Source organism: Natator depressus, chromosome 26, assembly GCF_965152275.1.
Source record: "Natator depressus isolate rNatDep1 chromosome 26, rNatDep2.hap1, whole genome shotgun sequence".
Lineage (NCBI taxonomy): Eukaryota > Metazoa > Chordata > Testudines > Cheloniidae > Natator > Natator depressus.
In genome coordinates this window covers 11,035,992-11,055,258 of record NC_134259.1, presented here as the reverse complement: position 1 = coordinate 11,055,258, position 19,267 = coordinate 11,035,992, and the positions used below count along the sequence as shown (strand labels likewise).

Below are 19,267 nucleotides of genomic sequence, written 5' to 3'. Positions count from 1 at the left end.
CTGAAGCATCTGACACCAGCCACGAGAATACTGGGCTAGATGTACTATTGGTCTGACCCAGTGTGGCCGTTCTTATGTTCCCCCAAGCCAGAATGCAATCCAGCTCTCTCTTCAGTAGCTGCATTGGCTCGGCTCTGCTAGCATAATGTATTGACCCTCGCCAAAGGTTGCCATGGTTTGAACCTAGGACTTTCACTCTCACACGGCATTTTTCAGCAAATTTACTATTTGACCGAAAAATCCCATCCAGTTTTACTTGCAAACTAAACCTTGAATGTGTGATAGCAAAAGGAAAGAATGCTGTCTGTAGAATGAGTTTTAATACAGAATAGCTGTTCAGCAATGCGGCAAAGAGTGAAGAAGTCAGGGTTAAATTAAGAATTCAGCTGGGCCAACATTTTCAGACCCCACTTTTTTTCTGCCAAAAAAGGCAGATTTGTGTTGACAGAAACATTTTGTGAATTTGTGTAAAATTCACCTAATTGTTTCAGTTGAAAACAAAAACAAAAACAAAAAAATCCCAAACACCAAAATATTTTGTTCTGATGTTTTTGAAACAAAATGTTTTGATTCAAAATAACTTTTTATTTTGAATTTCACTTTAAATTTTATTTTTTTAAAAGGTAAAAGACCTTCAAAAACAAAACAAAATATTTCAGTTTGGTCAAACAAAACATTTCGTCCCGCATATACACCTCTACCCCAATATAACGCTGTCCTTGGGAGCCCAAAAATCTTACCGCGTTATAGGGGAAACTGTAAAATCGAACTTGCTTTGATCCACCCGAGTGAGCAGCCCCGCCCACCCCCCAGAGTGCTGCTTTACCTCATTATATCCGAATTCGTGTTATATCGAGTCGCGTTATATCGGGGTAGAGGTGTATATATATTTTTTTAACTTTTACTTTTTCAGTTAACCACAAACTTTTCATTTCAGGTCACCTGGAAAGGATTGATTGTTTCATCTTTTTTTTTTTTCTTTTTTTTTTTTTGTGGGGGTTGGGGCAGAGAACTAAAAATCAGTTTTTTGCATCTTTCTAGTTAAAAACCATTATTCAATCAGTCTCATTAAGCAGGTGTGATGACTGCCATCTTGACTAGTACAGTCGAGATTGAACTGCAGACCTGCAGAGCTTAAAGCATAAGTATGTCTACACGCTATGTATGATTTCAACTCTGGAGGTCTGCAGTAGCTATGCCACTGTAGTGCCGATGCTTCCTACATCAATGGAAGGGGTTTTTCCATCCATGTAGGTAATCCACCTCTCCGAGAGATGACAGCTAGGTCAACAGAAGAATTATTCCGCCGCTCTAGCTGCACCTACAGCGGGGTTAGATCAATTTAACTGTGTCGCAGAGGATGTGAAATTTTTCATAGCCTTGAGCAATGTAGCTAGGTCAATCTAATTTTTAGGTGCACACAGGGCCAAAGTCTGGACAGTTTGAGCTAAAGAGCCAAGATTCCCCAACTGGGGGAGGGGGCTGTAACAGACTCATTTTCTCTGCAGATCTGGCACAGACAGGGTCACTGTCACATGCTCCCACCAACCAGTAGGTTCCAGATTTTATTATGCATCTGCTTTTCAGAGCATGAAGTTTCCTGGTTTGGTTTAAGCTTCAGTTCAAGTTCAAATCTCTTATTACATGCAAACCATCTAATTTACCCGTAACAAGCAACTCCATATCTTTGACTGAATCTTTTGCAATTGCAAGGCATGCATTGCACCTAACAAACAATATACATCTCAGTACAATACTTAGTCTTGCCTACCATTGGCTATCAGCAAATTAACTCCAGATTATGTGTGGTTACTGTGTATGGAGTGAAAGGCACAATACCTGTGACTGATCTCAGTTGTTGACTCTTGGCAAGTCACTTATCTTGCTGTATCTCTAGCGCTCCCCACTCACAGGGGTGTTGTGAGGATAAATACATTAAAGACTATGAAGTGCAGAGATACTGTGTGTTGAGGGCCAGATAAGTACCTTTGATAGGTACCTAAACTCACTGAGGTTCACTGTGGCATTCCGTTCCTGGCTACAGAATCATTTTTGCTGAAAGCTTCAGTGATGGACTTTTTTCGTAGCGTTTCCTCAGCCTATGTCCACAATTGTCGATACTTATCTCTTCAGATTTTTCTTAACCAGCTTTCTATTTAAAAAAGTAAAAGGGGCAGTGTCTGTCTGAAGTTTTGAGCTGATTTTACATCAAGATAGTTTGGGAATTAAGGAACAAGGAAACCCCATGCTGTTCTCCTACCAATATGATCAGACAACACCGCCCATCTGTGCTTCATCCGATGAAGTGAGCTGTAGCTCACGAAAGCTCATGCTCAAATAAATTGGTTAGTCTCTAAGGTGCCACAAGTACTCCTTTTCTTTTTGCGAATACAGACTAACACGGCTGTTACTCTGAAACAAGTTAAAACCCGAAGACGAGCTCTGTGGAAGCTCAAAATCTTGTCTCTCTCACTAACTGAGGTTGATCCAATAAAAGATATTATCTCACCCACCTCGTCTCTCAAGTTAAAATGGTCAGTCCTGGAACAAAGCACCAAACACTAGTAATAAAATAAGCTTAATTTTATCTTTTAAAGGAGGACTGTCTTGTTTGGAAAATCTTGCAAGTACATTTGACTGCAAAGGTAACCATATTACAACTACTCAGCATTTATATTAGGTAGATCGCAAGTAATGATACATAGCATTAGCCCATCCACATATAGCCAATGCAGTCAATTATTATATAGCATTTTCCATGTATAAATCTCAAAGCACTTTACAAGTGAGCAATCCTCATTCCCATTTTACAAATGGGGAAACTGAGGCACAATGAGGTGAAGCGTCTTGACCAAGGTCATGCAGTTCAGTGGCAGTACTGGGAGGAGAATCCAAGTCCAGGGCCCTCTCCCCTGGCTACACTGCTTCTCCCTTTACAGAGCTTTTCACAAAGATGTGTAGTTCTCTCTATATTTTAGAGATGGGGAAACTGAGGCACATGGCACTTAAGAAACCTGTGAGTCAGTGGCAGAGTCATGAATAGAGCTTAAGTCTCTAGGGTTTATCTAGGCATTATCCATTTATACCATTTGTCAAAGTTTGAGAATTTGAAAGGGATTTTTTAAAATTTATTTACTCGTGTTTTATTACTAAATATAGTTGAGACTGGCAACATAAAAGCAGACAGCTGGGAGCTGGAACTCCTGGGTTTTAATCCAGCTTCCAACAACAAATTGCTTTGCAGCCTTGGGCAACTCACTTTATTTTTCTGCCTCTATATCCCATCTGCAAAATTGGGATATTCACCTATGGTACGTCACAGGGGTGTCTTGAAGATGACTTTATATTTGCAAAGTACTTTGAAGATTAAAAGATTCTTTACATATTACTGTATCACAGGGAGAAGGGGGGAAATTGCTGGGAATTAAGTTTTTGCCAAGAAAACCAGTTACTTAATTGAAAATTTAAAAATATCTCAAAGCTGCAGTTTGCTTAAGGTTTTAAAAAAAACTTTTTGCTCCATAACTTATAACTTGGTACTTGCTGCAATGCAGATCTATTATCTTTCTTGTCTTACAATGTGATTTTTCTTCTATTGCCCTTGAGTTAAGTTCCTTCCTTCACAAACATGTTCAACACATTCAACTGATCTTCTAAGATTATGAAGATCTTTAATTCTCTCAGATCTTTTTCACTCATGCCCTTTGGCTGTCAGGCATTATTTATCAGTATACTGGAACCTTTATTGATAATGATCATCCCTGGGTGAATTCCTTTTAAGAAGGCTGAGGCAAACCTTTCCTCAGAAGTAGAGGAGGTCACAAAAATCTTCTGTTTTCTTTGAATCAGCGAGATTTCCTAGAAAAAAACTCCAAGTCGGTAGGTCTGATTCTAGCTTCCATTCAGCTGATAGTCTTTTCAAAGTACACCACATATTATTGCAATGCTTACATTCTTATATGCAAAGCTTTTTATTTACTGAAATAAAAATCTTTAAATAGGAAACTAATCGCCAAATCTGATCCAAAAGCCCAGTGTGAGCTTGTCAATTTAACAGGCGTTGGATCAATTTGGCACAGATTTTAAAGCCAGAAGGGACCATTATGAACATCTAGTCTGACCTCCTGCAAAGCATGGGCCATAGAATTTAACCAAGTTTTTCCTGCATTAACTTCTGGCTCAGTGACAAAAAAGACATTCGGTCTTGATTTAAAGACTCCAAGTGGCTGAGAATCTACCACATCCCTAGATAAGTTGTTCCAATTATTAATTACCCTCACTGCTCATAATCAGCATCTCCTCTTTAGTCTGAATTTGTCTAGCTATGCTTCCAGCTACTGGATCTCATTATGCCTTTCCTGCTAAATTAAAGAGCCTTCTGACCACAAGTCTTCTTCCCATACAGGTAATTATAAACCAGGAGCTCAACTTGTTGGTATACCGCTCACTACCATCCAATTAATGTTTGTATTATTAACACAGCAAACCTTTCACCGCTAATTATGGTAATCATGAACCTTCCAGTTCAATACTAGACACAGAAGGGACAAGCTTTAATACTTGCATCAAGTGGTTCTTATGCAAGACCTATCGGTACTTTATAAATATCCCTGAAAGTTGCGCTCTCAATATACGTCAACAAGCAAATTTCAGAATAATCAGCTTTAACTGTTACCTGTAAAGTATTATTTCACATCGTACGTCAATACACTTGTTGCGAGAATCACTGTGATGCTGTGCGGAATGACTGGCGCAGCAGAAGGCGCAGCCTACAACTAATTTTACAAAGGTGGTCATCTTCTTGGCTCTCCTCCAAGAGCCTTCTGAGTGGGAGGTAGGGATCACATTTGTCAGTGAAGTTTAGTAAAAAAAAAATGCTCAGATCGTGCTTATTTTGGAATGACCAAACTAGCCTGACTCAGGGAAGCTGGTTAAAGGGTTTTTTTGTGCTGGTTTTTAAGAATCCGTTGTTCACCAAAATTCTGACCAGCTCTAGTCTTTGCTGTTTACAAACGCCTACTTAAAATGATCATTTTCCTGAAAACACCAGCTGACTACTGTGTGAAATAACAGTAGCTCCCAGACGACATTGTTATGCTACGATTGCAACTGAAAGAGCTTAACTGGATGGAAAAGCCTTTTGGAAAGTGACTCTCTCAATAGCTGCATTGATAGGGAGAACCCCACAGACTGAGGAAGCAACACGCAGTTTTGGTAATTGCCTGACATGATAAAGGAAATAATGGAAGAATGGTGAAATCAATTGGCACACAAGCGTCTAACGCAGAACACAGAGACTAGTGTGAAGCAAATCTACGCATCATCAGAAGATCTTCAGTGATCTGCAACTCAAAAAAAGGGTCCTACAGAAAGTGGAAACTCGGTCAAATTACAAAGGATAACTATAAACAAACACCACAAACATGTGGGGAAAAAAATTAGAAAGGCCAAGGCACAAAACCAGAGTAAATTAGCTAGAGACATAAAGGGTAACAAGAAAACATTCTACAAATACAGTAGAAGCAAGGGGAAGACCAAGGACAGGGTAGGCCCATTACTCAAGTGAGGTGGGGGAAACAGTAATAGAAAATGTGGAAATGGCAGAAGTGCTAAATGACTTTTTTGTTTCAGTTTTCACCAACAAGTTCAGTAGCAATTGGACATCTAACTTAACGAATGCCAGTGAAAATGAAATAAGATCAGAGGCTAACATAGGGAAAGAAAAAATTAAAAATTACTTAGACAAGTTAGATGTTTTCAAGTCACCAGGGCCTGATGAAATGCATCCTAGAATACTCAGGGAGCTCACTGAGGAGATATCTGAGCCATTAGCGATTATCTTTGAAAAGTCATGGAAGACGGGTGAGATTCCAGAGGACTGGAAAGGGCAAATATAGTGCCCATCTATAAAAAGGGAAATAAGGACAACCCGGGGAATGACAGTCCAGTCATCTTAACTTCAGTACCTGGAAAGATAATGGAGCAAATAAAAGTACATAAAAGGTTGTTACAAGGAGGAAGAAGAAAAATTGTTCTCTTTCGCCTCTGAGGATAGGACATTAGAAGCAAGGGGCTTAAATTGCAGCAAGGGAAGTTTAGGTTGGACATTAGCAAAAATTTCCTGTCAGGGTGATTAAGCCCTGGAATAAATTGCCTAGGGAGGCTGTGGAATCTCTGGTTTCAGAGTAACAGCCGTGTTAGTCTGTATCCGCAAAAAGAAAAGGAGGACTTGTGGCACCTTAGAGACTAACAAATCTATTTGAGCATCAGCTTTTGTGAGCTACAGCTCACTTCATCGGATGCCACAAGTACTCCTTTTCTTTTTGTGGAATTTCCGTCACTGGAGATTTTTAAGAGCAGTTTAGACAAACGCCTATCAGGCATGGTCTAGATCATACTTAGTCCTGCCATGAGTGCAGGGGGCTGGACTAGACCACCTCTCATGGTCCCTTCCAGTCCTAGGATTCTATAATCAGTGTGTAACTTAAGCAATTACATTCGGCATCCATGGAATCTGTCTCGCTCAATACTGAAAACCTCACCCCCTATGATGATTTAACATTTATATTGCAGAATAGCACCTAGAAGTGGAGATGCTGTTGTGCTAGGCACTATACAAGTGTACAGCAAACAACCATTCCTGCCCCCACAGTTGAAAACACGGTGCCCTCAGTAACGCTTCAACGTGGCTAGAGGAGTTTAGTGCCCGCCGTGGCAAGGCATCTCCTCTGCCTCTGCAGACTTAGCACTTCCCCCTCTGGTGGTGGCCTGAGGTAAATCAGCCCCACTCCGGACTGTTTGTCTTCCCCTCCTCTGTGTTTACTTATCCATATTTTCAAGGTAGGCCTGGGGCAGGCCCGAGGGTTGCTCCTCCACCAACCAAAAGAAACAAATCTACAAACACAAAACCAGGGGGGGGATACCTTTCCCTGCCCCCTCGCTGAGGGGACGTCATCCTGTTGTTGGCCCCGGGTGTCCCCTAAGCAGGCACTCAGTTCCAGTTGTTTCCCGTGTGGAGCGAAGAGCAGCCTCTCACCCGGGAGAAGCCTGGCAGCCGCTTGTCTCTCTCCTTCTTCCCCCCCCCCTCCCCACACACACACAAAAGGAGTTTTAAAAGGTCTCAGGCAACCCTTAACTGGACTCAGGTGTCCCTAATTGACCTGAGGTAACCCCTTCTCAGCTTGTAGGAAAAAATACCTTTATCACTCTAGGGCTAACATACCTGCCTTCCTACTTTTGACCCTTTGACCCTCACACCTGCACTTGTTTTTTCTTCTGTCATCCCCCATATTTATGAGTCTGGGGCGCAATAGCTCCTCCCCTCAGGCTACTCTGCCCACTTCCCAGAACCCAGCAGGGCCACTCTCTTACCGCTGTCCAGCTTGACTTTGTCATGCCTTTAAGCATTGAACATTCAGAACATCAGTATTTGAGAAATACTTTAAACGGACAGGGTCAGGAATTGAGACTAAAAGGCTGTCCATCAACTAAGGGCCAGACTGTGCTCCCCTTCCCCACATAAAGTAATACCTCACAGTACACTTAGTCCCCTTTGTTTCACATAGACAGGCGCTACGCAACATGTACACAAGCGCCCTAAGGGTTCTTATGCTCTCAGTTTTGTGTCCTCTTGTTAAATATTCCTGATTCTATATTCAAGAATATTTTCCACCACAGATATTTATTACTGTAACTAATGAGAACATTAATTGCTTAGTAACTTGTAAAGCTAGAGATGTTGAACTAGCTGTACCACTAAAAAAAAATCTGCTTTTCATTTACAGGAATATATTTATGTATTAAGATTAATAGTGTCAGATTTTCCTTTTTTCAATGGGGGAATAGTTACCTACCGCCACAATAAACACTGAGTTTTTAAAATATATTTTATTGCCTTTCATAAAAGACTTGAAGTTTCATTTCTTGGAGGTTACATTTAACTGAATTAGGCTCACTCCTGCAAACAAGTAATTATCTGGTAATACTTAGCATTTATCTACAAAGTGCTTCACAAATATTAATCCTCAGCATCCCTACGGAAGATATTCTCTGTTTTCATTAAACTTCAGCTCCTGACAGCCTTCTACCTAGCATTGAAGGATAACACTCCATTTTAGCACAAAACAAAAAATGAATCCACGGCTTGGGTGAGGGTCACTTTCTTTGCATGTTTGACTTTGTAAGTAGTGGACATTAATAAAAAGTCAAAGCCCAAGACATTAGCTAATCAGACAGAATAATTCACCTTAAAAGTGTAATATTTAGCTAGGACTGGAAGATGCTGCCAAGTACTTTGGGTACTGCATTTGAATACCAAAATTAGTTGTAATTAGGTCTATGGAGTGTCAGATTCATAGAAGCAACGTTTATAGGAGTATTGCTAAAGGTCTGACTTTGAAATTTAAATACATGGTGCAGATCACTTTTGTATTTATGAAGCTGTTTCTTATTACAATCCCACTGAATTCTTGGTTAAATTGGAGAAAAGAGATTAATAATAGGAAATTCTTCCCAATTTGAGCAAGAACAAAGAGAAACTCTGAGTTGAAAGACAATATATTTAAAACTGGTAAGAAATGTAGGGTATACAGGGAATATCTTCAGTAATATCACTGCAGCATGGCATTATACAGTCATAATTTAGTAAGGTTCATAAAAAGATTAGGTGTCTGTATAACAACTACTGTTATACCAGCGACATAGCATCACCAAATCCTCAGGCTTCAGGAAAAGGATTTCTGTTGCTTCTTGCATACAAGCATCCCTCCTTACTTTCTTGCTCTGTTTTGCAATGTTGGCCTTACACTAATTTTCATCACATTCAGTAAAATGTAGGCTGTTTGAAATAACTACCTGTGACTGGAATTCAAGCTTCAGTTCTTAGTTTTCTCTTTTCTTCTTACAGTTCCCTCATTTTTTCAAGTTTTCACAACAAGAATACTTAAAAAAAAAATTAGGGCAGTATGTAACGTGATTTCTTTCACTTTTATGTTTGGACTCAAACTTATTTTCTTTTCCCTACTTGCAGTGGTAATATTCAAAGTATATGTTGCTGTGCCCTCTTGTAAATGAGCGCTAATTCCCAAACATTAAAATAGAGATAATAGGTTTTGGCACTTCATGTCTTCTCCTTCCCTTCCCAAGAGTTTCTTACAGGAGTTTCTTCAATTATTGCTAATAGAAGCTAATCCTTTACTATGCTTTTACTATAAAAGCAATTATAAGTAAAAGCATTTAATGTTCAGAAGATTCATCTTATTCTTTACCTCCTCCTGCTATTTATTAGTTTCAGGAAGTAACCACAAGGTATTAGACATTTTCCAGATATCATTAAGTGGTTAATTCATGTTCCCTTCTTCAGACTACACACAATTACTTTGAACACACAGTTCTAATAAATACAGCTAATTTCTCTCTCTCAAGAAGGCATGTAAGAAAAAATGATGGATGTAAAAATTATTGTAGCTGCTGTGGTTTGAAAGGCCCACAGAGGCTCAAGAACAAAATCAAAGTACAACATAAACAGTTGGAACATAAATCAATGTTGGAAAGGTTTCAGAGTAGCAGCCGTATTAGTCTGTATCTGCAAAAAGAACAGATAGAATGGAACATATAGTGAGAAGATATATACGTGTGAGGATACTTAACATGGGGAAAGAGATTCAATTTGTGGCTGGGTCATAACATGGGGAAATAGATTCAATTTGTGTAAAGTATCCTCACACCTTGTCAACTTGAAATGGGCCATCTTGATCATCACTACAAAAGTTTTTTTTTTTTCTCCTGCTGATAATAGCTGATCTTAATGAATTAGCCTCTTCGAGTTGGTATGGCAACTTCCACCTTTTCATGTTCTCTGTATGTATGTGTGTGTGTGTGTGTATATATATATATATATATATATATATATATATATATATATATCTTCTTACTATATGCTCCATTCTATGCATCTGATGAAGTGGGCTGTAGCCCACGAAAGCTTATGCTCAAATAAATGTGTTAGTCTCTAAGGTGCCACAATGTTGGAAAGGACACCTACCAATCAGGCCTAGATTTTCAAACAAAGAAGCCTTTTAAAGTCAGACACAAATAAGTGATGTGATTCCCCCACCCCCACCCCAAGATACTGAACATTCACAATTCCCACAGAAATTCATGGGAGTTGAGGGTTCTCAACTATTTGAAAAATCTAGCCACTTATTTAGGTGCCTAAACAGGAATTAGGTTCCCAACTAAGCACCAAGCTTGACTTTTTTTCTTCAGGCTCCAGCAGGATAAAGTCCTGACTGATTTCCTCTCTGGTATTGTCCAAAAATACTTTTGACATCGTCATATAGCTAATAGCCAACATTTTCAGGGTGACTCAGAATATATTTCTGGCAGAAAAGAAAGATTAATGAGCACTGCACTATTAAATCCACTTTCAACGATTTATTCACAAGTTGTCACTGTTGTCATTTTGCTAAACTTGTATTTGTATCCTTGTTACCGTGTACAAAGGTTCAATCCTTTTCTGACAATATTAACATTAAAAAAATAGGGTTCCTAAGGAGGCAAAGTTCTTGCTTTGTCTCCATAAATCTGTAAGTAGGAATTCAAGGTATCAATAGACAAACATAAAAAACAAACCAATACGTACAAAACTAACAGTGTGCATCTTGTCCTTGATTTGGATCACTTAAACACCAACTTGGAAATGAATCCCTTGCTCTCAGCTCCTATTCTGGATCCTGTGACCTGGCTTAACCGATGTGAAGTTTGTGTTAGCATGTATAACTCAAAAGGCACTCAAAGGTCACAAGTTCCTGAGCTTAAGTGGGATACAAATTCCCAATGAAAAGTTAAAACAAGATGTTACAGAAAGCCAAAAAGTTTAAAAAAACCCTGATATTTGGTATACACAAATATGTTAGGAGTCAACTGAACCCTTGCTGAAAATTGTGGTTATGTCAACAGAAAGACTCATAAGGGGTGGACAATACACCTTTGTAGACTTCTCGGTACATCAAAAAAATGCATTTCCGAATGAACTTGTCTGAAAATTTCAGACTTGTCTCTCTTACTGTTACTAAAAAATGAGGAACAGAAGATAAAAAATATTTTCCACAAAGTTTAAAAAAATGGCCTAAGACCAAGAAAAACAAAATATACATATGACATGTGGAAGCCTTAAAAACTAAAATGGGTCAGAAAAACTGTACAACAGTTAAATAACTATAAGGAAAATAAAAGGAAAACGTAGCCCTGATGTAAGGGCCACTGGAGTCAGTGGAATTTGGAGCTTGCTATTTACAGTTCTGTTACAAAAAGAGCGCAACCCAGTGGTTAGCAATGGAAAGGCTTTTTTTACCCAAATCTAACAAGTAATCAGGAATTTTACAAAGAGGTTAGTAACATTTCATTCACACAGATTCACTTTTATCAGTTAGGCTCAGATTTTGCCCCACCGCCCCCCCACAACAACAACAAAAAACCAGAAACAAACAAACCTGTAACAGATTTCATACAAACTTGGAATGGCTGTTCTCTGCTAATGTAGAACAGAAAATACAAGTGAAAAAATGTATGGTATAACTAGTTTTAGCCTATGTGGTTTCAGATCTTTTTTTCAGATATGCATAGGAATATACTGAGGATAAAAAAGTAGCTGTATATATTTATCTGCTACAGTATAAGGCCTTTGTTTATTTCTCATAGCTCTGTGTGTAAGCAGGGCATTAACTTAAAGCAGGCATACAGTTATAAAAGTGCTATTGTGTTCCACTAAACAGGTCTCTCAGTTTTCTGGGTTATCTAGCAGCCCGTCACTCTCAGTTCTCTTCTCTGGTGATGTATATAGGAAGTTACAGCAGATATACAGAGGGAAGATCAGAAGTCTGCTGTCCAAGTTCATTACTACTTGTTCCTGTAAAGTAAACATGAAGGAACATTTTTAAAGAAGTTTAGAACAATAATTCATACTGCTGAACAAAAATAAAGTGTGGTACATAATTTAGAAGTGCTAGAACAGATTCGAGTGAAACAGCAAACGACTAGAGATTCCATTTAATTGTATGTTACCTCCAAAAAAAGAAGATGGAAAACATCACAGAACTTAAAACATTTTATAAATTCATAGCACTGGGTATGAAGAAAAAAAAAATCAATAATGAATCCAAGGTTATATAATTCATTCCCTCTCCTTCACTACACATGACTAGCCACCCGAAAATTTATCATACCTCAACTTTGCCAAGACATTCTCTACCTTGCCAAGCCTCTCCCTATCTCACTCCCTCAATCCCCTTAAATCAGCGACAAGGATCAGCCAGTGCAGGCAGTGGCCAAACCATCTCTACCATCAGAGAGTCTCCCCGGGCAATCACCTACCATTTAGAGGTTTCAGCAGACTGGATAATCTAGGTTATTATATCTAGGAGGGGCTAAAATTTCTTGGTAGTGGAACTAGCCAAAACATTTTTGGCGGTCACCCTCAGAATGAATCTGGACCCGCTAAATCTGGAAATTTATCCGATAGGAATATTTGAAATTTACAAGGAAACGATACCTGTGTGCATGTGCCACACAGACATTGCCATAATCAGGAAATAAGGGAACCAATAGTAAGACATTGTATATGAAAACATGCTCCCTTGCCTAGACTATTGACCCAAAAGTGGAGATCTATGCGTTATCTTTAAAAGAAAACAAACCTTAGCAACAAGGTTACAAGACAATGAATTCCAACCAGGGTCCACATGACAGTCATGTGCCAAACTCTGCAACTTATTCCTAACAGCAAGATTTCAAATTAGTCCTGAGTTTGTCCTTTACACAGGTAGGTGCTAACAGACATTTATTTTCAATACTCAGTAATATACTGTAATGATTAAAAACACAAGATCTGCATAGATTTTAATATTAAGCTACTTGCTACTAAAATTGGAAAAACTGCGCCAATTATATCTACAAATTTTGTTAACAGCCTAATGTTATTTGTGGCTAGCTATGAAAAGGTTCCCTCTCACTAGCTTGTTAAATCAAACCTGGTTAATTTCTCAAGTGTTAGAATTCTGGTTAACAATCATTCTTAAAGACATTAAGATAAATGGTGTATATCTTCAGCAGCACCCTGAGAATTTCATTACAGCCACGAACGAAATCCAACTAAATATTCTGATTTAGTTCTCCCATTTAAACTAGAAATATTAACTTCCATTATGTGTGGCAGAAGCATTTTAAAATTTCATGTCTGCAACTACAAAATGTAATTGAATTTTTTTTTAAAGGTCACTGATGATTTTCTCAATGTTCTTGATGATTTAGACTATTACTAGATTTTAAAAAAATACACACAAACATACCTGATCTTTCTCAAGGGTCAGGATCTGATATCCTGTGGTTCTACTGCAAATAAGTTTTCCACTGTTATCAAAAGAGGCTAGACGTAGCCTATGGGGTATAATGAAAGTTAAATTACTTGATTTAGCCTCCTGTAACCTTTTTTTTTTTCCTGAGGCTAAAGGAAGAAGCCAGCTTCTCACAGGCAGACAGGAGCACACATTGTCATAAAGCATATTTTGTGCCAATGAAGTTGTCATCTGTTAATGAACCAATTCCAGTACGAAATCAGTTGAAATACTGGCTTTAAACATATTTTTCAGTGAAATGAATGGTTAGCCATTCTTCACCTGAACGCAATGTTTCTCCGTGGTTGCAGACTGACCGATCCACTGCATGGCTGATTCAGTGTGTTTCGTTTGAAAATGATGTAGCGATTTGTATACGTGACAAGCAGATCAAAGCCAAAGTTGAATCCAGTCCATCGCCAGCAGTACTAAAGAACAGAGAAAACATGTAAGACCTATTTTATTTCAATGGGCTATACGAGTAAAAATATAGCACATTTCACTCTGAAGGATCCCAAAGCACTTCATAGCCTTACATACAAAGGCCCAAAATCTGCATCTGATCCACATATCCCAACGACTGCATGAAGTCCTACTGAAACAGTGAACTCTGCATGGGCGCAAGTGTCCGCTCAGACAGATGTGATTGAAGAATCAGGGATTACTTCACCTGCCACTGAAATGCAGCCACTTCTGGGGTGCGACACACCTATCTTACTTCACATAACAAACCTACAGACCAGTTTCTGTACACCTCATAGGAGCACTGCCAATTGAAACAGAAGAGGTGTTTAGACAGGATAGTTACGCAATTGCCTACATTGGAATTTGGTTAGGCCACAAGCTGTAGCAGCCACCTAACCCTTACACAGAGCCATGGAATTATACACAATCAGGTTTCAATTTAAAACCATCTGTCCATAAAAGATTTTATAATGCACCAATTGCCAGAGGATCTCTAGGCAACATAACTCCAGAGCCCTCTGGACCATGGGTTAAATATACGCATGAAGTGATTACTTCAAACAACAGATCCTTCGGTTAAATGATTTTAGCGTGCAGTTGGGAAACACGTCCTTCACCTTTCTAATGCTCTTCCATAAGGCCTGCTATATAAGGATATAAACACGATATTCCTGTATTAAGAACTAATCTTTAGATGTTTACTACCAAATTGTGATGTAATCTTGAGCATTAATGAGTACTATTGCAGAAGGTGACCAAAATTGGCACTGTGGGGTTCCACGTTTAATGTCAGTGATTTGCATAACATGCTCAGTTTATGGAAGTAAATATATCTTTGTCCAACTGCCAGTCCTGAAAACTCAATCTGCGACCTGAGAGGCAAGCGAAGTTATTTCCTTGTCACGCCCCGTCACCAATGAAGTTTTCTGAAGCCAAATTAGGCCAGACACCTATCTTCAAACGATCCTCTCAGGCGCACCTGGGCTGCCTCAATCTCTTCAAAAGCTTTGCTCAGGTGTAAATAATCAGAATTAAACAAACAATTCTGTAAAAGAAGAAATTACATACATCTTTGCAGGTGTGTGGGTTCTCCAGAACAGCACCACTTTTCAGAGTAGAACTAATATTTTACAGATGTTATGCATACTATATTTAAAATTGTATTTTAAAAAAATTAATGATTTCTATTACTTTGCAAAAGTCATAATTAAGCATCTCAGGAGTTTCAAACAATACCTTCATTCCCCCCCCCCCCCAAAAAAAACCCGCTACACATTCAGACTTTGTTTTATAGTACTATCATGATGACTTTAGTAGTATTTTGCTAGAAACTAGGAAAGCTGACAAGCATTTCAATAAGAAGGAGCTTTGTTTATTTGTGAAAATATCATTTCCATTAAAATCTTCCTTTTTGGTGCAGTTTCTGAAAAAAGCCACTGAAGACAAAGTTTCTGAAAATATGTAACACTTTCGAGATAGCTTAGTTTTGGACAAATTAAGATATAGTTTATACATACATCACCATCCTTTGCAAGCTTCCTACCACACCTCATGCTGTTTCCTTCAAGTTCTTCTTTATTAATTTCTTGAGGCCTATGAACGTATGAAGTAGACCATTTTGAGAATGATTCGACAATTTATTGTTTACTTGTAGGAAAGAAAGATCATAGCAGCAGCAAGAAAATGCTCTGTGGAATTTCAGCATAAGTCAGCTCCTAAATCAGAAAACAAGTCAGATTCTTATTGTATTTTGATCGGATATGCTTTTACTAAATATAAGCCTTCCAGTTCAGTTTTTTGTCTGGCTCTGGCTCCTAGCTCAGTTCTGCTTCTGAATTGAGCCAATACATGTCAGTGAGACAAAACCTGACTGAAAACCACCCAATTTAAAAAAATAACAGTTTCTTGCATTTCTCCAGCCAAATGAAAAATAAGACATTGAAAGCTCCTGCCTCAAATATTGAATGTTTTTAGTAACATACATAGATTCATAAAACAAGGTAAGTGCCCTGAGGGCACATTCAGATCAAGGAACCCTGTTACAATTCAGCTGAAGTTTGTAGCATCGATGGGAGTCTAACCATGTTGCTGCCTAACGGGGCTAAATGACATGATCTATTCACACAACGTTTTACCTGTACTGTAAGGAGGACAGGTGGGACAAATGGGATGCAAATGGGTTCTCTGATTTTGTTATTTTTGTAATGTAGACACACTCGGACAGTATTTACCTGCAATTCAGAAGGACTACATACATACAGATCATCTACCAGAATAATAATTGGACCCTCCAAACTAACAGGTCGTATAAATTACTGTTGCCATCTGACTATGGGACTTCGCAGAAAAGCAGTGTAATCAAGAGCACCTAAGCATGCTAAATTACTCTTAAAAATTCAAAAGCGGTCTGAAACAGCAATCAAAATAGTAACAGGCCACTTACTGCATTTCTTGCCATTATAAACACACGCTTGTAGCTACAGCACTGAAAATATCAACTAAGTAATCTGTGGCCTTTTTCTAGATTTTATAAAGAACACTAGTCATAGGAGATTAAATACTTTATAAAGAGATTGTTAATTGGGACAATTAAGTGGGATATAAACATAATAAAAGTCTACAAAATTGGCCATAGAATTGGCCCTCGAGCTCCTGCAGGGGACCGGGGTCTGGGACCTGTCCCACTCTGCGCAGCTCCCAGAAGCAGCGACACGTGCCCCCTCCAGTTCCTACACACAGGGGCAGCCAGGGGGCTCCGCACGCTGCCCCCACCCCAAGTGCTGCCCCCGCAGCTCCCATTGGCTGGGAACCGCAGCCAATGGGAGTTGCAGGGGCGGCGCCTGGGGACAGGGCAGCATGCAGAGCTGCCTGGCCGCATCTCCGCTGCTTGAGGTAAGTGCCACCTGAAGCCTGCACTCCTGACCCCCTCCTACGTTCCAACCCCCCACCCCAGTCTTCATCCCCCTCCCGCCCTCCGAACCCCTCAGTCCCTGGCCGGAGTACCCTCCTGCACCCTGAACTCTTCATTTCTGGCCCCACCCCAGAGCCTGCACGCCCAGCCAGGGCCCTCACCCGCTCCCCAACTCCCAATTTTGTGAGCAGTCATGGGCCGCCATACAATTTCCACACCCAGATGTGGCCCTCAGGCCAAAAAGTTTGCCTACCCCTGTGATAGTCGGTCAAATATGTTACCAATTCTTGGCAATGAAAACATGCACTGTGGATACAGAATTTCATTTTTCTGGCAGAATAGTGGTTAGTTTTCAAAATCATTAACAAATTAAGTTTCTAGTTATACATTAAGCTCTTTTTACTAGTCCCTCCAACTAGCTACAAAAATTCAAAAAGCTTAACCATTCAACAGTTTAAACTAACCACTTAGACAGCATTACTCCTTATTTACTTCTTCACATAACAGAAGAACCAGGGGTCACCCAGTGAAATTAATACGCAGCAGGTTTAAAAACAAACAAAAGGAAGTACTTCTTCACACTACCTGTGGAACTCATTGCCAGGGGATGTTGTGAAGGCCAAAACAATAACTGGATTCAAAAAAAGAATTAGATAAGTTCCTGGAGGATAGATCCACTGACTATTAGGCAAGATCATTGGGGATGCAACCCCATGCTCTGGGAGTCCCTAGCCTCTGACTGGCAGAATCTGGGAGTGGACAACAGGGGATGGATCACTCAGTAACTGCCCTGTTCATTCCCTCTGAAACTCCTGCAATTGGCCACTGTCAGAAGACCGTATACCAGGCAAGAAGGATCATTGGTCTGACCCAGTATGGCTGTTCTTATGTACTAAAAAGTATAACAGAATTTAATTCTGAATATTTACCCAGATAAAAAACTAAAGTGGAAAATTAAAGTAGACTAATCTGCAGCTTCTGTCATTTCCCTTGAACTACTGTAGGCACAAAGATCTATTTCAGCACACAAAACTACATTAATGCTAACATAAAAAGTAAGCCTACTTCAGGTTTACTGTAGGCAAGACGTGTTTTGATGACTGGATCCAGTACTATGTGATAACAGCTCAAACGTTTCAAGAAGAGTGAAGAAAGTTCACACCCCTTTAGTTGCAAACTACTTTACTGAAGTGGGAAGGGTTGTTACGTCTGGCCTCTCAAGTATAGCAAAATGTTGAATTATGCAGCATTGTTCTAACATCACACAAGGGCAGTAATGTGTATGAAGAGTAAAATACATTTTTAATGCAAACTCATTTTCATTTCTGTAGTCTCAAAATAGCACGTGCCCCATTAAAACATGCACCAGATGGGATACGAAAATAAAACTACATCACTTCATGAAGCTCTGTAGGTGACAAACAGTTTTCACATATTGTTCAGATTACTGGGTTTGTGGTTTTGGTTAACTCTTCAGGAAATGTCAAATACTATAATGTCTTATAGCTGCACCTATCAAAGAAAGAAAGAGACAGAGAGAAAGTTGAGCTGGGAGCAGGGCAACTGGCCTGGATGAAATATGGGGAAATTTCTGATGTCAAGTTATTCTTTTGCTCACCCATTTGCCTTCTAACTTCCAGATACCTTCCTTCCTACGTAGCAATACCTGGCATCTCTTTTCTTATTTGAAATGTTAATTAAGGACCCCAGCTGCCTCTGTCCTGGGTCCCAGGTGGATGTGTTCTGCTGACAAGCAGTGGAGCCTCTCGAGTTGCAAATCAAAATCTGGTTCTCTCTGGGATTTGTAATGTCACAGACCAAATCCCGAAATGAGGAAGTACCAAAACATAGCACCGAGGGCAGTATCTCCCTCCTACACAATCCCAGAGCAGAAAGGGATAGGAAGAAGAGATTAGCTAGTTTTACTAAAACCTGGACAAAACACTGTTCAATAAAATTAGCTAGGGAATCACTGAAAAATCCCTGAGACATCTGATTTCCTTATACAAACCTACACAATTTTCACTGATAAAGCGAAGAAATTATATTTGCCAAATCACTCTCCAGCTCTACCCAACATTAAACAAATACAATATAAGAAAGCTATCAACAGAATAAATGATGCAGAAAAAACTAAAATCTACATTTGTTCTGAGATGTCTGGATTCATAGACAGTAGTACTAAAGGCTTGTTGAACACAATTTTTTCTGTTAAATTAAACTGCTTAATTGTTCCAAAATGTTACGCTAACAGCTTCTCTTTTCACTTTAGTTTTGGATGTGATCAAGAAAGGTATCAAAAAGCCTTTGTTTAGCAGTCCATATCAGATCGATATTAATATTAATAAAGTAAATTCTTCATCAGCAACAGCAGCACTGAAATACCCTTAAGTGAGATTAGCTTTATCTGCCTCATTTTCACTGTCTAATATTTGACTTCATACTAAGCTCTGGCTCTGCTCCTCCTCTTGATGTCTCAAGCCTAATAACACAGCTATAA

The 19,267-nt window shown here is 39.2% G+C and overlaps 1 protein-coding gene across 1 annotated transcript in view; it reads right to left on the bottom strand.

Annotated features, from left to right (window-relative positions):
* Positions 1-8,626: 8,626 nt before the first annotated feature.
* The window catches only part of GMCL1 (germ cell-less 1, spermatogenesis associated), a 31,776-nt gene continuing 21,135 nt past the window's right edge, over positions 8,627-19,267 (bottom strand). The window contains exons 11-14 of the mRNA XM_074940001.1: positions 15,374-15,449; positions 13,674-13,819; positions 13,347-13,434; positions 8,627-11,908 (exon numbers count right to left, since the gene is read on the bottom strand). Of these exons, the coding sequence (XP_074796102.1) occupies positions 11,780-11,908; positions 13,347-13,434; positions 13,674-13,819; positions 15,374-15,449 (439 nt within the window). The 3' untranslated portion in view covers positions 8,627-11,779. The remainder of the gene's footprint in view (positions 11,909-13,346; positions 13,435-13,673; positions 13,820-15,373; positions 15,450-19,267) is intronic.